The sequence below is a fragment of the Glycine max genome, chromosome 5 (genome assembly GCF_000004515.6).
Source record: "Glycine max cultivar Williams 82 chromosome 5, Glycine_max_v4.0, whole genome shotgun sequence".
Lineage (NCBI taxonomy): Eukaryota > Viridiplantae > Streptophyta > Magnoliopsida > Fabales > Fabaceae > Glycine > Glycine max.
The window spans coordinates 4,532,939-4,548,760 of record NC_038241.2 but is presented as its reverse complement, the minus strand read 5'-3'; the positions used below and the strand labels follow the sequence as shown (position 1 = coordinate 4,548,760).

At 33.0% G+C, this 15,822-nt stretch overlaps 3 protein-coding genes across 5 annotated transcripts; all 3 read right to left on the bottom strand.

Moving 5' to 3' along the window:
- Positions 1–554: 554 nt before the first annotated feature.
- Positions 555–2,775, bottom strand: LOC100792005 (putative Bcl2-associated athanogene). 3 transcript variants are annotated; one of them, NM_001255752.3, is made up of 5 exons: positions 2,386–2,671; positions 1,912–2,282; positions 1,408–1,664; positions 1,162–1,308; positions 555–1,066 (listed from the first exon to the last, which is right to left on the bottom strand). In NM_001255752.3, exons 2-5 carry the CDS (start codon positions 2,114–2,116, stop codon positions 848–850), a joined length of 828 nt encoding a protein of 275 aa, NP_001242681.2. In that variant the 5' UTR covers positions 2,117–2,282; positions 2,386–2,671; the 3' UTR covers positions 555–847. The 3 variants fall into 3 exon arrangements, with proteins under 3 accessions (NP_001242681.2, XP_006579417.1, XP_006579418.1); XM_006579354.4 differs by having other exon boundaries at positions 574–1,066; positions 1,912–2,285; positions 2,386–2,775; XM_006579355.3 differs by having other exon boundaries at positions 574–1,066; positions 1,408–1,683; positions 2,386–2,775.
- A 1,791-nt stretch (positions 2,776–4,566) lies between these two features.
- On the bottom strand, positions 4,567–8,429 carry LOC100790429 (lysophospholipid acyltransferase 1). The gene is made up of 8 exons (XM_003525680.5): positions 7,925–8,429; positions 7,772–7,827; positions 7,407–7,627; positions 6,783–7,191; positions 5,968–6,053; positions 5,520–5,583; positions 5,324–5,442; positions 4,567–5,176 (listed from the first exon to the last, which is right to left on the bottom strand). The coding sequence occupies exons 1-8, from the start codon at positions 8,218–8,220 to the stop codon at positions 5,036–5,038; spliced, it is 1,392 nt and encodes a 463-aa protein (XP_003525728.1). The 5' UTR covers positions 8,221–8,429; the 3' UTR covers positions 4,567–5,035.
- Positions 8,430–11,733: 3,304 nt separating this feature from the next.
- On the bottom strand, positions 11,734–14,422 carry LOC100788842 (F-box protein PP2-A12). Its single transcript, XM_003525679.5, has 3 exons — positions 13,931–14,422; positions 13,722–13,840; positions 11,734–12,420 (listed from the first exon to the last, which is right to left on the bottom strand). The coding sequence occupies exons 1-3, from the start codon at positions 14,405–14,407 to the stop codon at positions 11,991–11,993; spliced, it is 1,026 nt and encodes a 341-aa protein (XP_003525727.2). The 5' UTR covers positions 14,408–14,422; the 3' UTR covers positions 11,734–11,990.
- Positions 14,423–15,822: the final 1,400 nt, after the last annotated feature.

Here is a 15,822-nt window from a genome sequence, read left to right as displayed (position 1 = left end):
TTTAAGCCTGTGAATCTATAATTAATTACATGGTCCCTACCCAACTGTATCAAAAAGGAAAAAGAAAAAGAAAAAGAAAAGAAAAGGCTCACAGCTAAGCACAAGCATACACCGACAGACAGGAAAACCAATTCGGAGGCAGAGATAACCCACAGAGGAAGCTGAATATCTTTTTTCCGTTGTCTCCATAGAAAATTTGCAACTTAAAGTTTTCACTCTAACCCTAAACTTTGGAAACCCACTAGGCCACTACGATTCCGTAAAACCTTTCATGCAAACAGTATTTACCATTTTGTTACGTGTACAAATTGGATAGAGCTGAACATCGCACCATGAAAACAAATGGCAAATTGTATTTATATATACAATTTATTTGTTCAATAAAGTATACAACAAATAGGAAGAGAAGGAAAACAACATGTAATAAGATAATTACTATTATGAAAGAAATAAAGAAAATAATTATAATAATGTAAAAAATTGGAAGAAAAATTTCTGTGAATGATATAATTCAAAACAAATAAAAGAGAATGAAACACGAATTACCCATTGCTGAAGTAACTAGCCTCTTGGTTTTTCAAGTCAGTTTTTATTCCACATACTTTTACAACTACTATTAAACAGCTTTTTACCTTTGCTATTCGTCCTATGAAATGATTCTATGCTTTAAAGGGTGCAAGTAGATGTAAAGCAAAAATAATGTGAACCAAACATTATTCTAATTTGCAGATATATAATGAGAAAAATAATAATTTCTTTTATGGCAGAAGCAACCCACAACTAGATGACTCACTGAATATTGCACTCTTAAGGTGTGTGAGGCATTTTCGTTGCAAATCTAAAAGCCTCAATCAAAAGTTTCCCATTTTGTTGTGACTACAACCGAGTCAGGATGTTTTAACGGTTGCTGCTTCTTAGGATTTCCCTGTCTCCCCTGCATGTGACCACCACAATGCACCTTGCTCTCACGTGCCATGTTTTTTTCTTCATTTTTCAGAGAAATTGAGTTTTCCCTTGCCATCCTCAACATATCTAGAGTCTCAATGTGTTTCTGAACTCTCCTAATCTTCACATTTTTTTTTCCCAAAACGTACAACGTTAATGACACACATAAATATCATTTGATATAGATTTCAGTTTAGAAAATCAAGAGTTTAGTACCTGCTCTCTTCTCTGCAATTTCAGTTCACCCTCACCATAAATTTCATCCAATGCAATCAATGTTCTCATCAAATTCTCTGTCAAAGTCTCTATATCTAACTCTGCTATAACCCCACCTGTGGAAGTAGCAGCTTCCAAAGCTGCTACCTGTCCAATTTCATTGAATTGAAGACATTAATTAGTCGCAAAAATAGGTACACCAGTTCACGTTGTAGAAATTAATAGTGTGAAACTAGGTGCTATTACCTTCTTGGCAAGTTTATCAACCTCCACCTTTATTTCTGTCAAGGATTTTAATGTCTTCTCCTTCTTAGCAATTTTTAACGTCTCAAGTATCCTTCTTTCTCTACTCTCAATGTCCACAAGCAGCACCAATTTTGATCCATCTTTGACCCTCTCGACATCAAGATATGACTTTGAATCCCTCTCTTTTTTCTTGTAAATCAATTTCTGATCCTGAATGTGCAATCCTGTAGGTTCTGTTAACATTTTCTTCAATTCCCCTGCACCCCCAGGAACCAACTTCCAATAGTCCATCAATAATCAATTAAAAAGAGGGTATATAGTTTATGCAGTATAAAGGGCAATACAATCACAAATACGACAATATCATTCAAACACAAATAAACTGTCATATATGATAAGTTTATTGAATTTTACAATAACAACCATACGATTATTTCTGACTGTAGTGTAAAAACTATTTTTTTTAAAGAAAATTAAGAGACAAATGCCTAAGGATGGAATTACCAAAACTTGCATGAGAACTGATTTGAATTTGGTGATAGGATGAGCCATACTTCACTTTGACTTTGATGGTAGATTTAGATGCAGAATTTTGATTCAAATCCAAGTTACGTTTCTGCACGAGCATTCCTCCTGGCCGTAATTCCCATTCAGCCACGTTTGTGTTGCCATGGCCACCAATGTCACTCCTTCTGCCCCTCGGAAACATGTTGTGAATCTTTGACTCTTTGACTGCACTCCAAGTTTTATGGATGAAATGGAAGAGAGTGTGGTCGTATGTGTTCTCAGAGCAAAAAGGGTATCTAAAGAGGTTCTTCCCTTGGAGGGAAGGGAACCGAGGAAAGAAGAAAGAACCTTGACTTGCCCAAAAGCCTCTTCTTCATGATGTAAAATACAATAAATGGAAGAATAAAAACCAAACGAAAGTTAAGGGAAGTAAGATTAGTATAATTTAAAGGAGAAGATAATGCTACCAACCTTGAAGTTAGTGGTGTAAACGAAAACTAGCAGTCGGTGGAAGGAAAAAAACAGAGAGAATGAATAAACCGACTGAGGGAAATACTAATAGGATAAGTGAAAGAAGAAGAAAAGGAGAAAAGAAAAAGAAAAACGAAAGAGAAACTGAGTGGCCGGCGCAGAAAGTGTCAGAATTTGAAGAGAAGAATATAAAGAGAGAAAAAGGTAAAATCAAATTTGGTAACGCGCAGGAAGAGACAGAGAAGGGAAATCTGTGGTTGGTGAGCCAAAACGGAGGTTTCACCCCGGATTACTACACTGTCTTCATTCGTCAAATTTATTGTGTTCAACTGTTTTCGCAATAAAAAGGTTGAACAAGATATTAATGAAAAGATAGAACCCATAAATTGTGTGTTATTGCTCTTCTGTTTCACTTATTGCATTTGTACATCATGTTTTTTGTTTTTTTATATGTAAGAATTATATTAAGAAATTTATAATACTCACTCTTTACTGATCAGTTGAGTTAGATTCTTTAATATTTGTACATCAAATTCACTTTTTCATTTTTTTAGAATTAAGAAAAAAAATATTAAGAACTTATTAAAGAAATTTATGATAAATTTGTTAATTTTTATAATATCTTGTTGTCTACCTTAATGGTTATATTTTGTATTGGCTAAAATTTCAATTATTTCTTATTTTGTAAAAAAAAAAATACCATATACTTGCATAATGCTCTTCTTCACATCACCTACTGAAATATCTCTCTTATTTATGTAAAATGATTACAATACATTTTATATTTTTTTCCTTCTCTTTTTATATCTCTCCTATTTACAAAAAGAAACTATACACAATGAATTATGAATCTATAAGTATAATTTCTTGTACATAATTGTCATGGCAGAAGTAACAGAGTTACACGCCATGGAAAACAGAAGGGGAAAGGTACAGGGAAAAAATAGCGAAATCTGGAGCCAGCTTGCGGTTGTTTATGTACTTGAGTGTTGAGCTCATTTTAGGCAAAATTAAGAATATTCCTACTCAATAAAGAATCAATAGAGCTACGATTAATGGCTGCATGGGCACTCACAATTTTACGCTCACTTTATGTTTACAATGTTAATGGCATTGTGGTTATCCTCTTTGTACACTGAAGGCTGTAACAAATGCCATCACTATTAATAATGATTGGTTTCAAAACTTTAAACACCAAAAATATGGTTAGACTTTTTAATCACGACTTTTGTTTAAAGAAATAAAAAAAATAAGAAAACATTTATTTTATATATTTATTATATCAAAATATTTGTATTTGATCTTTATATTTATTAAGTAATTAAAAATATTTTTAAAAAAATATATGTTTAACATCGCTTAACTTATATACACTCTGTACTTTTTGGGACTTTTTTGTGCAGATTTTAACATAATTTGTGTTAAATATGGTGGCATGAATTCCAATGCCACTTCAATGCATAAAGTAATACAGGAAGTTGGAGACAACAGAACGGTAATACAAGGCATGCACATGCACTAAGTGGTCCACACAAGACACAACGCCTGACTAAGCAAAAACATAAACCGTCTGGATTTGACTAATAATAGAAATATATCACAAAATAGGCATATCACACAAAGTAATAAGAGACATGCCTGCATAAAAATGAGTAACACTTATTTCACTCTAAAAATACTGAAATTTGTTATAAGGATGCGCAAATCTTATTCACCAACACAAAAAGAAATCTTGGAATCCCATCATCATTATAAAATAAGTCCAACACCATGTTCATTTGTTTGCATTAGTGACATTTTAAGAACTGAAATTCCGGAGAAACCAGCTGATACGTCAGGAATAGATTAAGACGAGAATGGTACTTCGATTGGATTGAATATCTCATTTCACCTTCAACAAACTTAACGTTATGGAGACTTCTCGCTCTCCCTCCCTGTTCCTTTTTTTTCTTATTGGCATGGTCTAGAAACACTTGAAATAGGCAATTAGAGGCCATACATGCAAAAGAATACTAGCTCACCTTATCGTATATCTCAGTCTTAAGGCAAAAGAGATTTTCAGGGCATTCTAAACCTACAGAGTTTAGATATCCTTAGGTCAGTTGGGTAAGCACTGTCCCAGACATTTCAGGAAAAAATATAAAATTCTGAAGACCTATGATAGGCAGTTCCGATCCAAAATTTTCTTAGTAACAGTGCCCATACTTTATGTCCAACAAGGCGGGTATCATTTTTGTACAAAATGACAAGTGACTTGGAGAAATGAATACTAGATAGTACAGTTATACTGCCATACATCAGAGTATCTGCATATTTGTCTACAGTTAACATTTGAAAACTAGAGCCTCTTGCAGTAATTGTTGGGAATCAGAGCTGAAAGTAGAGAGAAATCACCGAAATACAAATGTTTCTAACATGTCTTCAATAACTGCTTTTATCAAACCTGCCAACAAGATGTTTCTTATCACAGAAATACAGTTCAATGCTAAAGGCAAGAGTATGAAAGCGCCCAACCATATTCAGGACCAAAGGAGCTGTTACAAGGTTGAAAACCAGGGGCAGAAAACCTGTGGAAACTGGAAACCCGTTCTCTCGCTTTCTCCTAATCTGATTTCAAAATTTCCAACAAGAATAAACAGCATTTTCTACCTCACTGTTCCTTCCGAGCTTTAGATCTGGCAGGCTTTCCAGGTTTGATTACTTTGGCAAGAAGAATCAGAACAACAGGAATAATAGTTCCAATGTAATACACGCTTCCATATGAGGCAAGGGTTTCATGCAGACTTAACACCTATTCAAACATATAGTAAACTTGTAAAAATAACTTTGAAATCCATATTGGCATGTTTTTAGTCTGAGAAGAGATATTGAATGTGTGTGTGTGTGTTAATGTGTTTCAGTGGGTGGCGGGGGGTGGCAGGGGAGAAAAAGGACGAACCATGAAACCAACGCAGGAGTAATTTAGAACCAAAAGTGTATAAGCAAAATTTGTAAACACCAACACATTCTTAACCAGAGACATCGTCGGAGGTACGGCTTGCTGCCATCTGTAAATGACTGTTTCAAAAGAAACACAGCAACTCAAGTTAACTTACTAAAGAAAGAACAGCAAATGAGCAAAATTCAACATATACCTCTGGAACCAGCAATCATTAATGCTGACTGAACAAAGAATATTATGTATCCAGGGTACAAGCCCTACAATGATAAACTCAAAATGTCAGAAAAAAATTATGTAACAAATCCTTACACATAAAAAATCAATCGACAATATAAAATACCAGCACACAAAGTTGTTTCATGCAACAGTTTCTTCTTCAACTTTCTAAAGTGGATCCTTTTTTATTCTTCCAAATAACGTAGTAGAAGAAATTAATAGATATATGTAAAACTCACATCAACTATCACATACTGCTTATTCACAAGTGCAATAACTGTTTTGTCTAACAATTAGTTATTCCAAAGAAAAACCAGACATACATTTGCAATTATAGTAAGCTCAAAGCAATAATGATGCAGATACCAAGATACAGTAGCAATAGAAAAAACAATCAATTTAAAATGCAGATAAAATTTACTCACATGCCAAACAGCACTAACGGTCTGGGTGGCAAGTAGCTGAATGAAACCAGGTTTCTTCCCAGTCTGAATAAGCCTTTCGTAAACATCTACCAAAACCCAAACAACAACAAGATTACTATTTAATATTTTATTGTAAAGCTTTATGAATGACATGTAAATATGTAATCTACATCAATTTTGCATCTAGCTTTTTTTTTGGTGAGATTTTGCATCTAGCTAAGTCTACAGTATAAGAACAAAAAAATAAAAAAAATATTGAAAATCAATTGTTGATAGCTTGATCATGCTATAATTTAGTGTAAACAAAAACAATGTTCTAACTCAAGAAGAGAGGTTATTAATATGACCCAACTAATCCCTGATACAAAGTTCAGACTAAGTCCTTTTTTTATAACTTCTTAGTAAGCACTTATAGTTATAGGAGAAGAAAACAAAAAAAGTAAAATTAATAAAGCTTCTTTCACAAGTCAAAAATCAACTTATGTACTTCAACTTCTATAAAAGCTCTTTCATTTAACTTCTCCAAAAGCTGATTAACTTATAGGATAAACTAAATTCATTTTACCTTTTTTTATTATATTTTCCATTAAGTGCTAATTGATAAATCCATCCAAATTCAGATGTTAATTAAAGAACCATACATGTTACCACCTAAAAAATACTATGGCCAAATTGTTACCAGAACTTATAAATGATGCATCTAGGACCGTAAACTAAGTTCCATGCCTAAATTGAATGATGGCTATTATATCCTACTGAGCTAGCAAACCAAACCCTGCAATAAAAGCATTCAATCTCATTAGCAAGAAACTCACAATGACGAAGCCAGGTGCTGACTTGAATATTCCACACAGCTGGAATAGTAACTGCACTCTTTGCAAACTCAACACCTATTATATCTACATTTTTGGCCCGGTCCCAGCAAGGCTTCGGTGGGGACGAATCAGTCCAGCCACTGAAACCCAGGCCAGAGATTATAATAGAAGCTTCTGAAATTGACCAGATAAAATAATACTTCCAACGTGCAGTAAAGCCAGACATATACTGGTAACTTAATTTTTTCCAGAAACACCATTCATGGTAGGTAGGATCAGTAAACTTGGACAGAGGAAAATGAGGCACGAGGTTCAAATACATGGCCATGCAAAAACCAGCTTGGAGAAGAGCCCGGAGGGTTGCCCCATAAGGTGATGGCAATGGCCCTTTTGCTTCAGTGCTCCAAATCTGCCAATAACCGCATACAATAAAGACTATAAGGAATTGAAATAACAAATATGAGAACAGTCATTCATAACTTGTCAGCATAAAAAAAAAATGAGTAACTGCTCTGCTACTGAATTTTTTCAGTTCAAATCTAAGGAGAATTCAGCATTCAATATTTCAATGCCAGTGCAATCTGCTAAATTCTTATTAACCAGAATCAGAATAATAAACAATACCCCTTTTCCTTCAGTCCAATCAAGATAATCCTTCATTTCATAAACAGGACCAGCAAAGTGACTCCCGCAGCAGAGGCAGTAACCAATGTACTCAATCAAGGAAGGCAATTTGATCAAACGGTACTTCTTCTGAGCCTCACGCAAACCCTCCTCTTTCAGCAATCCATCGTTGTAATTAACCGCACAGGAGATAACCTTGAGCGTCAAAACCATTAAGGCCCCTATTCCGAAACCAACCAACCACAATTAATGACCAAACCAACCAACCATCACCAAAAAATAACGTTACCAGTGAAATACTACTAATCAGTCAATTCCCTCATTCCTCAATTCAAAAAATAAATAAATAATTAATTGGCGCTTACCAGTGGCATCGATGCCACCTTCCTTCCATGCGTCACCGCTCATGTAATACACGTGGCTGCAGAAGAGAGAAACGCAAACGCGGAGCGAGGTCAAAGAGAAGTAGAATTGAATTGAGATGAGATTATGACAAAATAGATCTCGATTGTACGAACCAGCCAATGAGGTAGCCGAATCCGAGGAAGAAGGTGAGGATGCCGCATCGGGGACGAAAGAGGAGCATGGAGGCGTAGCCGAGGAACATGGGGACGAGGAAGTGGAGGTTGGAGGAGACGCCGAAGGAGAGGTAGGAGAGGGCGACGCCGACGGCGGCGGAGTAGAGGTGCTTGGGGAGGCCACGGGGGAGGAGGCGGCAGAGGAAGCTGAGGGGCACGGTGGCGGCAAAGCAGAGGAGGAAGCGTAGCACGGGGACCGAGACTCCGATGGAAGCGGCCATGGAATCCATGGCCATGGCTCTAAGAATGAGAGTGTGAGATTTGATGGAAGCTAAGAAGATTTATTTATGGCTTCTTCAACTGAACACACCTCGATTGAACCTCTTAATAAACTTCCTCAAATGTTATAATTACATGTATCATAATTTATTCTATATCTAAAAATTAATTATAATTCAAATCCTAAATCACTGATAAAATTACCTATCACTTTCCTTAACTTTGGAATTCCTAATACGGTAATACCATCCTCCTTTGCGTGACCTCAACTTCTTACGGATCTTTCGTACTGTCTTCTTTGGAAACTCCGTCTATTTTTTTTTTACTTACGATTGTTAAAACTTTAATCCAATTAATTGTTCTTGGTAAAACAAAATAAAACCTGTTTTTTCTGCCCAAAAAAAAACAATTGTAGTCATTTTCCTTATTAATATATTTTTATATATTTATTAACTTTATACATAATTATGGATCACAGAGTATGAATATAGGTGTATAGGTATTTAATATTAAAGTTATTATCCAAGTGAATATGTGACCAGGTATGAGTATTTTTTTATTAGACATAAGTATGGAAATGAATATTATAGGATTTTATCAAAATCCTACCCGTTCTCATTGTGACCTCAAGTTGGCAGGGATTTTGCTCAACTTTAGTACTAACGTTTTTATGCTCTTGGGTAAAACAAAACCCAATAAATAAGCGGTTGATTTTTATTTTAATAAGAATATTTTCAGTGGGTGCAATTTATGCAACTCATTTTAAGTTTTTATCTCTTGTTAATTGACTCCCACAATGTTACTTCATAGTTAAATAACTCATACATATTTTGCTCCAATGGTATAATTTTAGACGATCCTTAAATGATGCACCCTTAAATGACTCAGCTTTAAAATGACAAGAAAATATTTAGGGGGTGAGAATAGCAACTCCCTTTATTATGTTGTATCTTGGCCAATGATTTCACAGCAAGATCTCACGCAGAAGCCCAAGAAAGATGGAACTCGGAAATGGACTAAATCCCAAACTAATCAATTTAGGCCGCAAGATGTAACGATGGCTGTTGCTTCCTCCTGTACTTCTCAAATTGCTTCCTGCACTCTTTTTAAAATGATTTTTTTATCATCCGGATTGGTCATTCCAGAAGTAATATATATATATATATATAATTTTACATTTTGGATTGACTATTCCAAAAGATAAAAAGGAAGTGTAGAAAGCAACTGAACTGGGAAGTACAGGAAGCAATAGCCTGCAACGTTTGGGTGGAAATTTAGAGTTTAGCCCGACTCAGCAGTATGGGCCAACATATTATGGTAGCATTATATTGGATACCTCTTGTCGTTTATCATTTATTTGGGATAATATTTATATATAGTTTTTAAGATATATTTGGTGGTGTTGTCTAATTAAAATTAGAGTTTCACGTTGATAACTCATCCAATAAAGGTTGACATTTAAAGTATACGTTGAATACTGAGGTAAAGCTCCAATTTTGTTTGGAAAACAATATCAAAAATAAGTAAAGATTTGTACCTGGGTTTTGTCTTATAAAAAATAATATTTAAATACAAATTTCTTATATGTTTTTTATGTTTTCTAAATTAAAATCAAAATTTACCTCGATAGTTTGCACAATAAAAGTTAACGTTTAAAATTATGTTGATTGCTGAAGTGAATGTTCAATTTTAATGGAAGAACATAAAAAAAGAACATCTTAAAAATTGTACCTAAATTTCGTCCTATTATAAAAGAAAATATTTAGATACGTTACTATTTTAGAACCAAGATTATTATATTTAAAAAATATATCATTGAGGAGAGACATGAAGTTTTTTTTTTTTTTTGAAACAGAGGGACATATAATTTTAAATGTAACTAAATCTTGAATTGATAAGTAATCATATAATCAGTTCAATAAATTTAAGTTTTTGAGAATATCTTAAGGTTACACAGGAGAATCAAAGATCTAAATTATGTTAATTAAAAAAATTGATTGTCTCATTCAGTTTTACCTATATACCAAGTATTTATGTTTGAGAAATGATATTTGTATAACAAAAATTACAACGAAGAGAAAGAGAAAGGAAGAAAAGTAAGAAGAGAGAAAATTTTGATATGTAATAAATAATATAGCAGAAAATGATAAACACATAAAAATGTTGTATAAATTATTGTAAAAATGATTGTAAATATATCATCTCTTTATGTTTAGAGCTCTTGTTTATGGTACATTTAAAACTTATTAAAACCCTTATAATAAATCTCAAAGTAGAAGGCAACTAGTCTTTGGTATGGCGTCTCAACATCCCTCCTAAGGTAAAGCAGTTTCTTTAGCGTCTCCTTCGTTATTGTCTTCCAACAAGACACCATTTGCAGAAAAAGGTGTTAGCGGTACAAGTCTTTGCTCTTACTGCAATTCAAATATTGAAAATGTTTGGTTGTGATAAAGTTAAAAAAGTATGGGAAGTACCAGGTTTATGGCATTTAAATGCCAGCTGAAAATCTCAAACACATAGTCTTTAGTAAAAGTGTGCATGATTCGGTTTGATTTGATTATTCAAAAAAAATTATTTAAATTAAACTTATAAAACACATGTGATTTAGTTTGATTTAGTTTTTATTTAAAATAAAATTTGAATCAAAGTAATATTTGATGGTTTGGTTTGATCTTTACTATTTTACTAAAATATTATTTCATTAAATTTTATATACTTTTTCTCATCATTTAAATTAAATTATATTAAAAAATAGCTAATCAAATTTATGAAACTTATTAATATGATAAACTTTCCACTATGTCAAATTTTCATCCATTTTAAATCATACATATCTTAAAAAAGTAGTCAAAAAAAGAAAATAATATACATTATATTTGACATTGTATTCTTTCTCATGTTATGAATGAAATGAGATGATTATCTTTGCTTAAAAAAAAAAAAAACTCTTGTTATACTCTCTTTACAGAGTTGTTTACGTTATATCTTAATATTTTTAGCCATTGTAATTGATGACACACTGGACGCACTACAGAGGTTGATGGTTGACTCCATAAGTGTACCGATCACAGAATTAATAGGGTTACTAGTAGAATATAAAATGCACGCTAAAGATCAACCAAACACTACCAGACAAGTTCAAACGATAGAGATTAACTTGAATTATATTAAGTACATATTTGAAGTATAATTTCCAAACTCAAAACTCGAACGAGTTTCATTTTGAAAACTGAGTTCACAAAAACAATCATTTTTCTCTTCCATTTCAAACTGAATTTTAAGGTAAAATTAAGACAACACCCAATTTATAATCGGATCCACTTAAAAACCTAACATGAGACTTTTTCAGTTTTATTTTTCGAAAATACGTCGAGGTTCTCCCGACAGAAAACCAAGCAAACCCTAAAACGTGGGGGCAGTGAACAAGTAGAAAGGAATATCAAGTTTCAAGTAAACTATAAAGTATAATCGACTTTATCCCAAAAAGTAGTCCACTCAATTCGTTTTCTTCCACTATGATCCACGTTTCATTGTCATCAAATGGTCTTTATTGTTCCATCTGCCACAAGTATATAATATTCTTCACCAGATAAGGTTATGATAGAATGTTCCAGTCTTCCAAACAAATTAAACAAATATTTATACATATAAACATCACCTCTTGCTTCTACAAAATTCTAAACCTTAAAGAACCATATTAAAAACTCGATTCTCTATTCCTCCTGACGCGGCCTACGCTCTATACATATAAATACTAGTATACATTCATATGTATTTATAGCAAAGGTTAAGAGTAGTTTAAAAATGCTTTAACCTTTCTGAATTCACTTGGATATACGAGCACAGAATCTAAACAGAGACCACCTTTAGTATGTGTGCAATCAATCTGAGTCATAGAGAATTTAACTTTTGTTGATGCATTGCCATCCTCGACAACAAAATCGCCTGCATGGTAAAAGATCCATTTACCTGGTCCGTTCAGAAAACACTGGGACGCAACATACTGTCCATCTGAAGTCCATAGCTGGAAACGAACAGGCTTTTTGTCCCACCCATGAACATGCTCCGTGTTGCAAACTCGTCGTCCAAACCTCTTGCCGGCTCGCCCCAGATGTATTCTGAAGAATACGCTGTATTTCCCAGCTGGAAATGGGAACTCAACTTCCCCATCCACTTGAAACCACCAGATTTGCTGGAGGTATGCAACACTGCTGAATCTGCAATTGAAGGAGATCACACTGGCTTTACTCCAAGGCTCTATTAAAGCAATTCGACATTTAAACTAGACTTATTTTGGCAATTAAACTACTAGAACTTGCATCACCAACCAGAATAACAAAAGAAAAAGCAGTGCAATCTTCATTAGCATGTAAATGTTTTCCTCCACAGCATCACAAGTCAAGAACAAATTTCAGCCAACACAGAACAATACCAAAAGCTACAAGTTTGTCATGATAGGTGAATTTACAGCCAGAAGACTTCTGAACATGGGGAAAATAATAGTCACCAAAAATTCTAGGTAATAATACACTAAAACATGAATACATATTTGTTGCAATAGTCATGGTTTTAAATTGTGGTCACAACCACAATAACAAAGTCTTTTAGGCCTCCACAACTGCAATTACAATTTACAGTGACATCATCCACATACGTCTGCAATTTTTCACAACATAGTCGCAATCATAATTTAAAGCCTTTTACAATCCCAGTTAGCCTCTTTTAACTTCATAGTTCACGCATTAAAAAAAGATTAAAATCTTTAATCAGTTTATTGAACTCATCCTATGGTTGAAATGATTTCATTATTGCAATGAATACAAAAGAATCCAGTGGCAGAGAGTGACACAGTAGGAAATAAATTTTAACAAAAGATTGTAGCAAAAATAGTCACACTCTTTGAATAACATATATAGCATCTTTAACGTCTTCAAACAAGGGATAAAATTATAAACTAAAAGGTTAGCAGATAAATGGATCATCATAAAGGATGCGGAATGGAATATGAATAACAGCATTAGGTATATGGTATAATACACTTGGGATTCAATTGATTGTAATTTTGGAACCTCTTTAGTACTTCACGGTTACAAGGTAGGGTTTTTTTAACTTAACACTTTCGATTATTAGGAGTTTTATGTTTGAGTAATTTAACGTTGGTAGATAACCAAGATGGGGTTCCTTAAGGATTGCTATGTGACGAGTACTGAGGCCCCAGGGTTGGCTTGATTAAGCAGTTGAAACATTGGAAGGGGGAAGAAAATTCAGGACGGAGTGGTAATGATTTTGAAGCAAAGTTGCAACCAAGGGTGAAAATGAGTTAACATTTAATTTCCCCCCCTTCTCATGATCTTGTAGCACAAACAGACCCTTAACCAAATTCTATTTGTCCCTCTCCTTTTGTTGTCTATTTTGTCATCATTAGTTTTTCCCAACCCCTCCCTCAAACAGCATAACACAGTACTAATTAGTTAATTAATATAAATCAATAATAAAAGAAAAGGAATGAAAATGTTACCTAGATTCGTCAGTGGGGATATGGTTCCAGTATCTTCTATCATCAATCCCGGTTATGGAGAGTCCCTTGGCCGAAACGCACAAACACAGTTTACCCATGCCACGATCCAGCCAAACTTTCTGCACAACACACAAAACTCTCTCTTCAACTCCACTTCCTCTCATCACATCAAAAAACCAAAACAATGTTATTATTAATATTATTATTACCTTGGTGCCGTCATCGAGAGAATTGAGCCTGCAAAGCCTGGCGTAAATCCCCCTCTTTCCCAAATGGGAGGGGAAATCGGCGAAGATGCGGCGGAGAAGGATGTCGTAATTGGGCGGCAGCTTCGACTCCCAGACGAAATCGGCGGAGGAAGCGCCGCGAAAAGCGCGATTGAGGGTTGCGAGCTTGCAAATCTGGGGCGGATCCATGTAGGTCATGATCTGGGCGACGCAGCTCTCGGGCAATTCGCCCAAACTGGACGATGGCGATGCCGATTCCGACGCCGCCGCCTCGGAAGACGAAAAGCGAAGACCCATCAACGTTACGTTGAAATGAAAATGAGAAATAATAGTAGATTTTATATGGCGGAAGGAAAAGGTTGTGAGTTTGTAGGTAAGAAGAGGGACTTGGTTTTGTGCCTTTCTCTGTTTCCGCCAGACAGCGGTATCTGACTTGGACTTGACGGAATGCACGCGCATCTCAATTATATACCATCACTGTAATCTTGTAATAATTGCCGTAATTCAACCGTAACTAGTACCAATACTAACCCGATAATCATTGTTTGTTCTCTTTCCGTTAAAGAGGTTTAAATCAAAATATTTAAAACTTATTTTTTTTAAAAAGTCAATTTTATTCATGAATTTATAAATTATTGATAAATTCGTTCTTAAAAGATTAAAATTTAAAATTTAATTTACAAAAATGTAAAAGATGTGACAAATTTATTTCAGAGTTAATTTTCGTTCGTTATCGTTAATAAAATACTCTATAAAATACAAAAGAACGAATTTGTTACAAAATTGATTATTAACTTGATCATATTAAGTAAATTGGACAAAAATGTCACGAAGTAATCATTATTGAACTTAAATATTAGTATATTTTATTGAACGAAAATATCAATAATTTTTTTTTGGAATAAAATGTCAATACCTTTCCATTGAATAAAAATGTCAATAATTTTCTATTGTATCAAAATATCAATAATTTTCTATTGGACGTAAGTATTAGTAATTTTTTATTAAACCTAAATATCAACATATTTCTATTACATTAATTTATTAGACTCCAAATATTAATTAGTAAAACAAATATACTAATATGATTATATAAAATGGTTTAAAAATTAACACAAGACTGAAATATGATATAATATTAAACATTAAATAACAAACTTTTTCCAATAAAAATTTAATTAACGTAATCAAGCACTTTTCTTTAGGTATTTTATATTATTGTAAATTTTGAAACAAATTAAATAACATATACTTAAATATTAAAACTAAATATCAAAAAGTCACTATTTTTTTAATAAACAATAAATACATACATACATATATATATATATATATATATATATATATATATATATATATATATATATTATATTTCAAATGAAAGTATAACAGACTTCAAATGAAATAAATTCATAAAGTAATTATATATTAAATTGATCTTTAAATTTCATAATTTTTAAACTATCATTTTAATTTACCTAAAATGAATGAATACATTTACATTCTAAATAATAATAAAGTAAATTTTTTAAAACTATTTGTTTTTTTTTAGGCAATTTTTTTATGCACATATATCTTCTTCTTTAAAAAATAACCTTACAATCCTGATTAAAATATAATTGTAATTAAGGTTTTTTATTCTTTTCCAAATTTATTTAGTGTATCATATCAATTCTACAAATTCAAGTCAAATGAGTCACACATTTTGAGTTGTCAAAAAAAAAAAATAAATAGTCATTTTCATTCCTGAATGTGTAAATCGATGACAAATTCATCCTTGAAATATTAAAATTCAAAATTTGAGAAAAATTTAGCCTAAAATTATATTTTACACTTAAATGAAATGAAATTTAGGATCTAACAAATTAGTCTAA